Genomic DNA, 14,366 nt, shown 5'->3' on the forward strand with positions numbered 1-14,366 from the left:
TACAATCATCAAAAAATGATACATCAAGCACAATCAATCATTTGAATACTAAAATAATCATTTACAACAGCTTAGCTAAAAGCAAGTATATGATGTTAAATGCAAGAGTTGTAAACAAAAATGCAGGAAACAAGAAAGCTGAATGACATAAAACAAATGATATGTTAAGAAAATTCAAATTTGATAGTAACGATAAATACCATGATACAAATAAAATCTAAACAAACAATATTTTCTTTGTCTGATTCTTTTCAATCGATTTAGCTTGTTCAATAGAGAAGACTTGTATATAGTTATGCTAACTAAGTACAGTTCATGCTAACTATTAAGTCAACAGTTTGCAACTTTGTGAAAAGATTTTAAGCTGTAAACTGCCTTGTGACAGTCATGGAACACAATTATAATAATCACAATTTATTTTCGATTTAGCTCAGATCTTTTATGTAACATATAATCAGGTTATAGTACTCAAGATGATGTTATATATTGTTTCATTTAAAAAGAAAATGAAATCTGATGTGAAAACATAAAAGTTTTAAGACAAACTGAATTTTGATATTGTTCTGGCTTAATTTTGTATGTGGAAAAAAAAACTATCATTTTGATTAAAATTATTTTGATGATAAATATTAGCAGCTCAAATGAATTGAAAGGCTTATATTGAGAAAAATTACAAATTGCATTTTAAAATAACTAAATGGCTATTAAAAAAATCATTTCAGTTAAATATAACCCCTAACATCTGCAAAATATTAAATATTCCAAATATTATATAAAATTTTAGACAAGACTTGATAGTTACTAATGTTCTGTGGGTATCACCATAAATAAACAATTCTCAGTGTAATTAAATTATGCAAATTTTTTTAAATGACTGTTTTATTTTGCAAACTAAAGTTAAAAAAAATAACCTTATATGGTTAAATATTAAATGAAATAAATGTTTATTGAATAAAAAATTTTCAGTAAAAAAAATTTTTTTTTTGCAAATTAGATATAAGTTGTTTGAGTCGTGCACATAAATAATTCGGTTCCAAACATTAATTTTTCTACAGGGACCTTAATTTTTCTGTGCATTACTTCACAGCTAACACTAAAAACGGAGGTAGGGGTCATTTTGACTTCTAATCACTTTTGTCAATTGATCACTTTTGTTTGGCTGAAAGAAATTGCTTAAAATTTATTTTCTTTTTCTAAATAGTAAACAAATATTTACATCGGTTTGCATATGTAGAATGGCAGGTGGGGATCATTTTGATGAAATACTCATTGAACTCTAAGTGACAATGACAAATAACCAATGAGAAAAATTCAGCGATAAGCATTTTTTGATTGCATTCATACCGTCTCCAAGAGGAATTAAAACCTGGTTAGTCACACTACATTGTTTTAACCAAATATACTATTTAAAATATTTCAATCATAAATTAAAATTGCACATTTTACATATTAATCATTCAGCTACTAGAATAATGAGATCACAGAAGCACAAAATGTGTTTAATTTATGAATTGAAAGATTGAATCATTCTGCCAGTAAGTACAATATAAATAAATATTTCATAAATTGTTTTATTATAGATTACATTAGTTAAAATGTAAAGCTATTTATTTGAAATCAATTTTTATATTAAATTAATGAGTTATTTAAGTAGTTGTAGTATGATCTAATCGATCACCCAGTAAGTAATCTATTTACAATATTTTAAAAATTCAATAAACAATCATGTAATATTATTAAATATAAATTATGAAATACATGTAAATTACATATATTTGCCAATGTATGGCAGTTAAAACTGTGATATCATGATTATTTCAGTCAAAATGACTTTTTCCCGCCATTCCAGTAGATAAGATTTCTCCACAGTTCTAGTGTTAAAACTTTCTGCTCCAGAGCTAAATATGATGCACTGAAAAATATGCAGAATTAGCCAGATTTTTTCTCAATCTTTGAAATTTATTTTCTCTAATCTTGTCAGAGTCTTACACTTAGCCTTGAAACTTGTAAATATACTACAAACGCTATTTATTGTCAGTTATGGAATTATTTGTTGTTACTTTTTAAAAATTTTAATCAATTTCTTTTTTCGTTAAAAAATTAAATAAATTTCATAGATAGCTATGCTAACGTACAATTATTTTTAAATATAGTTCTAACACATTGTACCAGGGGAAAAAAATCTCGCCCGACTTTTAAAGAAATACGATTTTTAAAGAAAATTTATTATATTTAATGTAAACAAAGATAAAACAAAAACTAAGCAACATATAACAACATGATAAAATAAAAAAGGCAACTATTTAAAAGAACAAATATTCGTATTGTCATACTTAAATCAGGAACTATGTCAACAAGTAAATAAATGATTACTTGTATTTTCTTTTCTCAGTTTTAATCTCAAATCATCAGAAAACTCATGATAAAACTAAAATATTTAAGTACTTCCAATTCATTAGTTGACTATCAATAACAAATTTCCTTTTTGCCATTGCATTAGAAGCAATTAACACTTTATTTTTTTAACAAAAATGCATGACATACAATACAATCATAACCATCCAATATACCAATGAAAAGTTTGGCAATCAAATAAAAATTAAGGAACATACAGAAATGGCAAATAAAATAACAAAAAAAGCACATAAATAATACAAAATCAGTATTTATAAACTAAAGAGACAATTTAATTTTAAAATAGGGAACTGAACATTGAAAATGAAGATATCAACCTAAACAATAAATGTAAAATTTAGTAGTGAACTAATAATTAGCAATACATTTAGAAACATACTTTTATTTAGGTTAACTGTTATAACTATGTATAATTCATTAAATATAACTACCCAACACAATAGAACCTCAATAATACCAAAAAAATGCAAGCTATCATATAGCAAACAATATAATAAAAATGAATTTGCAACTAGCTGGCAGAAAAAATTCAATTATCTCTCCTTTAAATTTTCAGCAAAATTTATACATTCACAAGTCAGAAAATTTCAAGATGTACAGAAGGTAGACATCTTTGATTACTAAAAAGATCAAAGGCTTAGACAAATATCTTTTCTAAAGAGGGCTTTTTAAAAATAAAACATCGTTTAAATTTTTATGAATTCATAGTTTTCTACATTTGTATCAGATGCAATCTTAAACATCGACCCAATTTGTTTGTGTCTCTAAAGTTATTGATTATCCAAAACATAAAAACTGTTTAATGCTAAGTTTAATAAATGACAAATGAATAAAAATAACTCAATAAAAACTACTTGAGCCATGATGGCTCAGGGGATAGAGCGTTTTGCCTTCGAATGAGGTGAAGTGGACTTGAATCCGACAGATGGATGGTCTATACGATTTCCGCATTCGGCTTGCACTGACGCACTCGAATTCCCCATTCAGCAATAGTCAAAAGGGTGGAGACGGGGATGAAAATTCTAAATAGGCTTTTAATCCCTTTTATTTAATTTTTACAGATAAACTAATGATTGATATTTATTCTATTAGGCAATATATTTCAATGAATATAAAATACAGGCCACCACACAATTATAATTTCAGAAATAAAGTGTGTGGTATTTTAGATTCTAGATTAATATTTCGGGATTAAATTATGACAGTACAACTTTGCCATAAAGTTTTTTATAAGTAGTTAAATAATATACAGTTGCCTGTTTCTTGAATTTTGATAAGTATCTTTTTTTTATGCATATAAAGCTAAAAGAATTTTTTGGGGTCAGCAAAATCAATTAAAACTATAGTAAATTTAGATATTAAAAAATCTAAAAACTGAGAAAAACATGCAGTTTTATATTATTTACTTATAACCACAAATAGCGGAATTCTGAAACTTATAAAACACTATTTCTCCTATTCCAAAAAGGTTACTCCTTTTTTTCCACCTTTTCTGAGAGATTGTGCTGTCCAATAATATTATATCATCAAAAGTTTATTAAGCACAAAAAAACAACAAAAAAATCAAGAAAAAAGATTAAAATTTAACCTATTATCCAAGATGATGAGAGTAGAGGCCTCTTAACAATTATAATGAATGATTAAATATGTATTTTTTATCCTTTAAAATAAACGTAAGAAGAAAAAACTAAAAAAATATTTGATCACTAACTACATCGCCTTTCAAAGCATGACATTTGTTGATGGTATTAACCAACCTTAAAATTTTGCTACCTTCAAACGCCAAAGGAATAGAAAAAAAATTACTTTAAATTTTAAATATGGCTCGCTGCAAATTAAGTTTGATACGTGAAAATATGCTTGTACATTGAGGTTCTATTGCAATTGAGGTTCTATTGTGCAAGAAAAAAAAAGAGAGTAAAAATATTGCAACTGAATCTAAAATAATTAAAGATAAAAAAAAAATTCACATGCTTAAAATTTCATAACAGTTTGATTTTTATATGTAAAATATATTTCAAGAATTGTTTTTCCTAAAACATGAATAAAAAACACAATAAAAACGTAACATTTTTTAAAAACAAATTTCACGCATAAGGCAAGCAAAATAAATCATGAATTTGAACAATACAATTACATTTCAAAATTTAAATTTTCAAAGGTAAAGATTTTTATTTTTTACCTATAAAATTTTCAGAAATGTAACATAATTTGATATATTTATTAGTTGATAGTGAATTTAATTATTTAAATGCAGTGCATAAATCTGACTATTCCAATAAAACAAAATACATTTTACCAAGTTATTTAAATACTAAGTCAAGACTAGAATTGCAAAATTTTAATACTTTTTTTAATTGAATTTTACATCGATCAAAGGTTTTGCATTCTCAGAACTAATACGACACTATAAAAATTTAAGTTTATATATTCAGAGATGTTTCTCTTTTAATACTGAACAACAAAAATCCATGCAGCTTATTCTATGAGAGTTTTTGAATTCAAATTATTGAAAATATTTTCTTAAAACTGATGAGTTGCCAACTTATCAAAATTAGAAATTTGGATAGCATTATAATAAAAAGAGTTTTCTTTTTATTTATTTAATTTCATCTTATATTTAAAAAAAAAAATGCTTTCCTAAATTATTGAAATATATGAAAAAAATTTTAATGATTAAAAATAATTGTTAAAATAATGTTCAATTTTTTGTGTACCTAATAATACTCAATTCATTTATGCAACAAAGCATTATGATTATAGAAACTTAAATATACAGGGTGATAAAGAAATTTAATTTGAAAATTTAAAATAAAACTTTATCTCACAAAAAAAGGTTTTATTGTAAAAGAAAAGTTATATTACAGTTGCTTGTATAAAAGTATTTAAATATTAAAGCATCAGTTTAAAAGTTCCATTCCTTGATAAAACTCAATAAATAAATTTGTGATAGTTAGAAAATTTTATTCTAATGATACACTTTTAGTAAAAGAAGAAAAAAAAATTTAATTAAAAAGACAGTAAAATTTCTTTTAATATATTTGAAAACAATTTCAATTTTTAAAATGTGTTTTTAAAAGAAATAAATTCATTAAATCATGAAAGAAAGTCATTAAAAAAAAAATTAAATTTATTAGAAATTCTTTCTATAAAAGCAATTACCTTCTGTTTTGCATTATGAAAATTAATCAAATAACGTCCTCCCTATGGTCAAATAATTTCTTCCCTGGACTATGACATTTGATGCAAGAGTAATTTGATCCAGCAATTTTTTCAATGATGAAAACATATTATCCTGCATTTATATTATACAAATTTTGGGACAGCTAAAGAAAAAGCCAAACCTGCAGAGGAAATTATTGCAAATGACAAGAAAGCTGCATAATGAAATAGCAAAATCTTAGAGGTAATAAACTTAAAAAATTATATGAAAAACAGGAGTTACCATCATAGTGAAAGTTGGCTAACATTTGAAATAAGCTAAGCATACATTTTTAAAGAAAATATCGATGATAAAAAATATTTTTATGAATTCTATATTGAAATATTCAAGTTATTTAAATACATGGTAATCATACCATATTAACATATCATAACAATATACTAAATTATAAGCAGCATACCATTAAAAAAAAATCACAGATCAAACTAACTTTATTGGGGAAAAGCCCATTCATTTTGAGCTATGGCACTAGATACACAAGCAGCTAGAGAAGCATGAGCAATATGTTTCTCATTAGATAAATTGAAAAGGCATGGCTTAGCAACTGGTTTTTCACTGGGAGCAGTGAACTGCAATGGTTTAGTCATTTGTTTGTCACTGGGAGCAGTAAACTGCATGGGTTTAGTCATTTGTTTGTCACTGGGAGGAGCATTAAAAATATATGGTTTACTGAGTTGTTGTTTGTCATTACCATTAGGCAGACCGAAATGACATGTAACCGGTTTGGTTATACCAGCAGTGGCATGAGGACCTTTCTCAGCCATCCGTATATGAAGATCTAACATTACTTTTCTAGTAAATTTCAGTCCACAATGGTCACAAACAAAAGGCTTTTCACCCGAGTGTGACCGCAAATGTTTTTGGAGGTTGCCTTTTTGGCTGAATTTTTCATCACAGAGCTGGCACACGAATGGCTTTTCACCGGTATGAATGCGAATGTGCTGCTGGAGGATGGTTTTCTGTCGAAACCTCTTCCCACAGTGCTCACACCCGTATGGCTTTTCGCCTGTATGCACTCTTATGTGCTGCAAAAGAATAGCTTTCTGACTAAACTTTTTGTCACAATACATGCATGGGAAAGGCTTTTCACCTGTATGCACCCGAATGTGCTGCACCAGGATCGCCTTCTGCGAGAACTTCTCGCCGCAGCGGTCACAGCCGTATGGCTTCTCTCCGGTATGTATCCGGACATGCTGGTGGAGTATCGCCATCTGGGTGAATTTTTTCCCACAGTACGGACACGTAAAAGGCTTTTCTCCAGTGTGTAGTCGAATATGCTGATCAAGAATCGTTTTCTGGTTGAAACGCTTTCCGCATTCATCACACACGTAAGGCTTTTCACCAGTATGGATTCTGATGTGCTGCTGGAGAATTGTTAACTGTGAGAATTTTTTCCCACAATACATGCAGGTGTATGGTTTTTCACCGGTATGGATGCGAATATGTTGTTGAAGAATAGCCTTTTGATTGAAACACTTATTACAATGTTCACAGACGAAAGGCTTTTCTCCCGTATGTATTCGAAGATGCTGCTGTAAATTGGCTGCCTGATTGAACTTTTTGTCACAATGCTGGCAGATATATGGGCGTTCTCCAGTATGAATACGCATATGCTGAGTAAGTGTACCTTGGGAGTTAAAAGTTTTCTTACATACTTTACAAGCAAAAGGCTTAGAATGAAACTGAGCATGTTGATGGAAGCTATTTTTGTCAGCAAAAGTTTTACCACACTGATCACATATCAATGCTTTTTCACCATTGATGGGCGGTGGGGGTGGAACAGATGGAGGTGCGGGCACATTCTGATTATCCAGATTAGGTTTTTGGTCTTGTTGCCCATCAAAAGTCCTCCCTGGAGGATACAAGCCAAGAGGAATGGACTGAAATGCCATCCCGGAAAAAAATAAATTCAACATTTAAATTTGTAAATGGTTACTTGACAGCAATAAATATTTTCTTGACACTAACTATTCCTTTTCAAGCCAGCCAAATACTAAAATTGATGACTGTACACTCATATGTAGATCTAGAGTGATTGTTAACTGGAAACGGCCGTTAATGCATATTTTACAGAATATTACAGTTTAGCATTCCAACATAAGAATACTAAGATCCTTTTGATCAAAAAATTCATTCACAACAAAATATTTTGAGTATTCTTAATAATAAAACAGCAGATCTTGATAAAAATAAAAATAAATGATCTAAAATGACCAAAAGAGGGAAAACAAAAGTAATAGCACAAAATAAAGATTCAAACTTAAAATAAATAAATTATTTAATCATATTTTAAAAATAACTGAAGTTTAACACAGCGAAATAAAAATTACGTTGTCATAAAAATTACCATAGTCAAAACTTTGAACTAATGGCTGAAATAAATTTTGAAGATAAGATACATAACAATTCATTTATGAATAAATCTTAATCACTCTTAATAACATAAATGTGTTCAGAAAAATGTATAAACTTTAATACTTTTCTGTCACTTAATGTAATCTAAAATACAGTTACTGTTCAGTTGTTTTCAGGAAACTCTTTTTGTTTACGAAATAACTTTCCAACTCCAATTTACGAGCATCCTAAAAAAGATATCAGAATGTATTTATAAAATAAATGCAATGCATTTTAATACAAAATCAATTAGCTATATTAATAAAGAAAAATATTGTAACCTATTAACTATTTATTAATCATGAACTCAATTCGAGATTAAACATGAAATTTCATTACTTGTGATGTGTGTGAATAGCTTTGCAGAAGACTTATAGGATACAGGTCAACTGAACAAAACAATAATCAACTTTTGTTTAATTGCTAAACATTAATTATTGTATGCATGAAATAGCAGACCCTAACTTCTTGGAATTATTTGTTATTCTCTTAGACAATGCAACTAAAGGAAGAAAAAAAATTATATAGTTGAACCTCGATTTTACATTCTCTAAACTAGCATTAAAGAAATTTTTTTTTTCAAAAAATGTCTCTTACGAGATGAACTATTAGAAAAATAGTGGAATCTTGACATATTTCTTGTGTTTGGAAACAATTTCAACAATATCCCCATCAATATTCAATATTGTTTCCAAATTGGCTTTTCGGTATGCATACGCAGATAAATTTTGTTAGTTTTTATGCTTTGAAACGCTTCATCAGTTGTGGGTGTATCCTCTGATATTTTTTTATAATCTTCATCGTTTTTATTACTATTATTGGGAGCAGACATTAAATCAAATATTGAAAAACTTGAAAAATAAAAAGAGGTATGTTGCTATCGAAAAATGCGTCATCAACAAAGGACGATTTTCAGCCTTGCAACTTTATTCAGAAGGGCTGATGTTCTCTTTAAATATCGCGAAGCTTGCTGCCTAAAAACCAGGTGTTTTGATTTAAAACATTTTTTGTTTTGTTTTTGGTTTATTTAAAACAAAGGGTAAAATGATACTTTATGCTCTAAATAAAAGTAATTAAGCTACTCTAAAGTATAATCATGAAAATTTTTTCAAATATCAATTAATATTAGCAATAAACAATTATAAAATATCCACTTTTCTTCCATAAGTATGCTTAGATAATTAATATAGAATAATTGAAGATTTTGAATATGCTTATACATTTGGATGAATTTCAACTTGAAAAAAGTTTGGTATTGTATGTAAAAAATGAGTTGTTTGCCAATATACATAAAAATGGCCTACTTTAGCATTATTTAATGTCATTAATTAACAGTATTCAATTTACAATATATGTATAAATTTACTTAATACAAGGGTGGATCAAATATAAACGAGACTTTTTTCAAAAGTAAATATTAAAATATGACTTACAAAAAAAAACACAAAAAAGTTATTCTTCTACATAATTTCCGCGAACTTCACTATTCCCCCGAGTTCCTTCAGTTTTTTAATCCTGACTGCATAGAGAGAAGTAGGCTGTGTAGTGAAACAATTGCACAAAAAAATCGTCTACCTCTTCATTGTATAAAAATCTCTCCCCTCAAAGCTTCTGTAAGTTGTCCTAACAAATTGTAGTCTGAAGGTGCTAAGTCAAGGTTATGTGGAAGATGCTCAACTATTTTTCAGTATAATGCCTTCAACTTTTGTGGTGTTACAGCAGCTTTATACGATTTCACATAGGAAGAGCTCTTTCCATATGGAGAAACCACGTCTCTTAGACCAAAAATGCTGGTTTGACTTCTTCACGGCCTTATTTAAATAAATTGTGCCATTTACAAACTTGAGTTCTCGACAGGGTATCAATGCCGAACTACGTCTATAATCTGCGTAAAATTTCAATAGGTTTGACATATTCTCTTGTTAAAAACGTAATTATTATGCGCTGCACAACTTCATTAGGAACATAACATTCACTCATGATTGAAGCTCCTAAAAAAAGAATGTACAAAGTACTAAACACTGCCAAACAATTATTTAGACTCTAGATAAAGTTTTATTGCTGCCATGACAACTAAAATTTAAATAATTTGCTGTTATTAAAAAAGACTCATTTATATTTGATCCAACTATGCAAAATAATCATGTTGTTTTTTTTTCAACAAAAATGTAAAGTAATTTATTTTTTCAATTAAATTTCTTTTGAAAATAATGTAATAATGAGAACCAAAAATGTTGACTGCATGCATACATATAATTATATAGTAGTGGAGCTACAGTTATGTTTTAATACTAATGATTTCATAATATTAAAAAAAAATAATAATATTTTTTTTTTAGATTTATTTTAACACAATGAAGCTTTAAATATAACAGGCGCTTATGAATAATCCAGCATTAAATAAAATAATATACATTGATAATATTTCAAATGAATTTTGAATATTTTACAATATTTTAGAGTTATGCTCATTTATATAAGCATGGTATTTTGAAAATATTAGAATCATTAATAAAAATAAACTGCATACGTACAATAAAAAAAAAAATTTACATTAATATCAGAAAAGAATTTTAAAAATAAACAGAATATTAACATATAAAATTCAGAAAAGCATCTCCTTCCCATTTATGCTTTTGATTGTAGAAAGGTCAATGTATTAAGAAAATTGAAATGGAGATATTTTGACCAGTACTCTTCTATAATTGCATATTTTATTAATTTTAAGAACTATTAGAATATGTAGTTCGTAGAGGTCTGTATTATTTTAAGAAATTTCAGAGTATAATGACTTAATTTTTGATTTGATCAAAAATATTTTATTTTAGAAATATATTTTTACAGAAAAGCTATAATGCATTAACTTTTAAAAATTACGTATTGCATATGCTTATTTAACGTAAGATTAAAAAATTTCATAACAGAATTTACTATTTTTTTTCATTTAGTTATATTTGAACTAAAAGTATTTATAAAATAAATAAAAGCTAAGAATTTAAAAAGATTTTCTCTTTCTAAAAAATAAAGAATAGCTTTTTCATCAAAAAAAAAAAAAAATATTTGGTTTAAACCACATTGGTGTAAACTATGTACCTAGTGAAGAATTTTTAATTTAAGTATCCAAAGTATTAACATAGACATCAAAGTGTAAATCTAGTGAAAAATTTTTAACCTAAGTATCTAAAGCATTCATTTGCAAAGGGTTAGATTTTTGACATGACAGAGGTAAAAACAGTATAAACCTACTTTTTTCTTTATATTATGTTGCAACAAACAATAACTTTGGAAAAAAAATTATGAGTAACAAATTATTTTGATATTATATACATAAATATTTACACAAATATTTACGTAATTGTTTTAATAAACTATCAAATATTAACTGTTTAAAGTTGTTATACATATATATAGATATATGTATAACAGATATATATAATACACACGAAAGTGGTTTGCAGAATATTTTTCACCATTAAAGAAAAACTTTTTGCATCACTCATTATAAACAAAACAGGGCCTAAATTCCCCTATTTTAGCCGTAGCAAATATTTTTCAGGACGACAGAAAATGCTTTAGTATTACTTATTAAAAAAATGGTCAAAATTCTCCAATCCTAAACTTGAAAAATTTGATAAGAGAGTTTCTTTCTCTGCTTTGTACAGCCATACTTTTCCTGCCATTTCACCATTGCATTTGACATTCAAGCATGCTGGTATATATTATAAACAATATATTTTTATAAAAAATAATATATTTTGGAAAAAATAAATGATTTTCTGGAAAATTTCGTCAAAATAAGTGGCAACGAAAGTGATTGAAAATAAATTCAAGAGTTAATTAATATTTTTAATTATAATTACTTGTAAGAACTTTTTAATTTCATCTAAATATACATATATGATCTGATATGAAATAAAACTAAATATCCAAATTTCGCACTTTGTGAAACATTAAAAATATATTTTAAAAAACTGTGTGCAATTTTTTGGTTATTGATTACAATTTTGATACAGTTTTATTTGTAATTTAGCATTTATATTTTTTACAATACACCTGGATGCCAGTATATAATCTTGAACTTTTTATTCAAAATTTGTAATTAAAGAACCGCTATTTTATATAATTTGATAATATTTATTTTATTGAAAGCTCATATCAAAGGAACCACGAAACAATTGTATTTAAAATAGCATTTATAGTACTCAGAGTCATTGTTTTGAAGAGGGTGTATGTAACTAGTCTTGCACATTTTTCGTTACATGGCCAAAATTAAAATTTATCATGTTTTTAGAAATAATCTTAACTAATTTTTTTGTCAAACAACTTTTTTAACTTTTTTTTTAAATTAAATGTTTAAAGATAAATTTTTCATTTAAATTTTAATTAGTTTAACTTAAGATCTGAGTTTTTAACAAAGAGGTTTTTGATACAAGAGGAAAAACTGATATGAGTCAAAAACTTTCCAACTCTGTATTCGGATATAAATATAAAAGCTTATACATGGCGAAAATTTTTTAACCTAAGTGTCCATATAAACATGAAAGCTTATATCTAGCAAAAAAATTTTTTACAGAAGTATTCAAAGTATTCACATGGAATAAAAACTAGCATTAATGTAAAATAAAATTCTCAGATATTATTTTTAAGAAAACTTAACTGCTTTGACGTTTTATTTAAAAGAAGGAAAATAAAACACTATTATATTTGAATCCCATAAATTTTCGATTGAATAATTCACATATAATTTTTCTAAATATTATATTATTTTTAGAATTTCAATTGAGAAAAGAAAATATAAACTTTTAAATGTTTGTCAAACTAAATCTTTATTTAAAGTTCTAATTTCAAATACTGAAAAAAAATCAACCAAGTTGACAATTTTATTCATAAAATAAATAAAAAATAAAATTTTACAATATGATGAAGATTTTTATTCTAAAAAAAGTAGTTTATCAACTTAAAAAAACACTATAAACAAATTAACGCTGTAGGTAAATTTTTCTTTAAAAAAACTAACTTCAGCGAATGTAATTTAAATGAGAAATGTAAACGTATTAAATTTGAAATCATACGTATCTTATTTATCAAAACAATTTATGACATTTTTGAACAAAATTACAAGATATATGCATGACTAAAATCTCTGTCAACACAATATGTCATTTTTAGATATACACCATCAATGACAGATATTATCATAGAAAAAAAAACATAATTACAAAAACAAATAATAAATGTCATGATTGTGAAAACTTAATTGCTATTAAACTACTTACTGTGCAATAATAATTATGCAAAAAATAACATCCTATTTGTAATCCAAAATGTATAATAAAAAAGTCTAATTTTTCTGCACTGGTTAGCTACTGCAGTGCAGATAGTTTTTTTATACGAAGAACATAAAATATGATTGAAGAAAAAAAATAGATTCAACGAATGAGTATTAAGGAGAAATCTGGATCAAACATGTTACATTATTTACACAGATCGTAAAAAAATAATTTAAAATTAAAAAATTTAACTTTTTTTTTAATGTTATGATCACCGACAAAGGTAAGTGACGCTGCCAAGCTACATTTTTTTGGTAGAAATTTTTTTTGTAAACAATCGCCCCGCCTCTGCTCTATCATTGCCAACATTGAAAAATTTACACTAATTTAAGGTTAAAAAAGCTTAAATAAAAAATTTGATGAGGTCAAGAAGCAAATTTAAACCATATTATGTATTAATAGAAGTTGTTATCTTATTAAAAATTTACTTTTTTTAACATGATTTGCATGAATCTACCATAGTTGACTGCAAACGAGACATAGGACGTGGATGAAAGCTTGATAGAGCTCTTGTTTCTGCCGCAGAATCGAATTTTGGTTGTATTCAGAGGGGGGACCATTCTTGACCTGTGCACATAAATGTGAGTGAAACTGCACAATGTTAATCGATAATAAATTATGTATTCGCTGAAGATACTCATGACAAGGTATAACAGATGAGGATCAGAAGAGTAAAATATTGTCTCAAAATTAGCATAGATTTAAACAGTTGATTTCTTGGCTGCCAAAGAACGTTCAATAGTGCATAAGCAGGGCACAAAGCATTCTCGAATCGGATGCTTCATTTAATTGTCATTTAATTGTAATGATTATTATAAAATTAAATAATTATTGTAAAATTGCTGCTTCACAAGATTAAATGAAAGTTTGGGAAATTGAGTCTCAAAACAGACACGAATTCAAGCATTTGAATTCTTCCTTTTGATGGAAAGCGTAGTAGCAGTAGCAATTTATTTACGCTGCACTGGAGCTGCACAATGAGCTCTTGTTGACACGGTGCAAGA

General features: G+C 26.9%; 1 protein-coding gene across 1 annotated transcript; it reads right to left on the reverse strand.

The window, feature by feature from the left end:
- Positions 1–5,932: 5,932 nt before the first annotated feature.
- LOC107454663 (uncharacterized) lies at positions 5,933–13,652 on the reverse strand. The gene is made up of 2 exons (XM_016071935.4): positions 13,309–13,652; positions 5,933–8,220 (listed from the first exon to the last, which is right to left on the reverse strand). The coding sequence occupies exon 2, from the start codon at positions 7,552–7,554 to the stop codon at positions 6,070–6,072; it is 1,485 nt and encodes a 494-aa protein (XP_015927421.1). The 5' UTR covers positions 7,555–8,220; positions 13,309–13,652; the 3' UTR covers positions 5,933–6,069.
- Between the last annotated feature and the right edge of the window lie 714 nt (positions 13,653–14,366).

This window comes from Parasteatoda tepidariorum, chromosome 3 (assembly GCF_982258835.1).
Source record: "Parasteatoda tepidariorum strain Cologne lab strain chromosome 3, Ptep-v5.0, whole genome shotgun sequence".
Lineage (NCBI taxonomy): Eukaryota > Metazoa > Arthropoda > Arachnida > Araneae > Theridiidae > Parasteatoda > Parasteatoda tepidariorum.

Excerpts from the sequence above, each read along its gene's own strand:
- LOC107454663 (XM_016071935.4), bottom strand. The coding sequence starts at position 7,554 with ATGTTGAATTTATTTTTTTCCGGGATGGCATTTCAGTCCATTCCTCTT.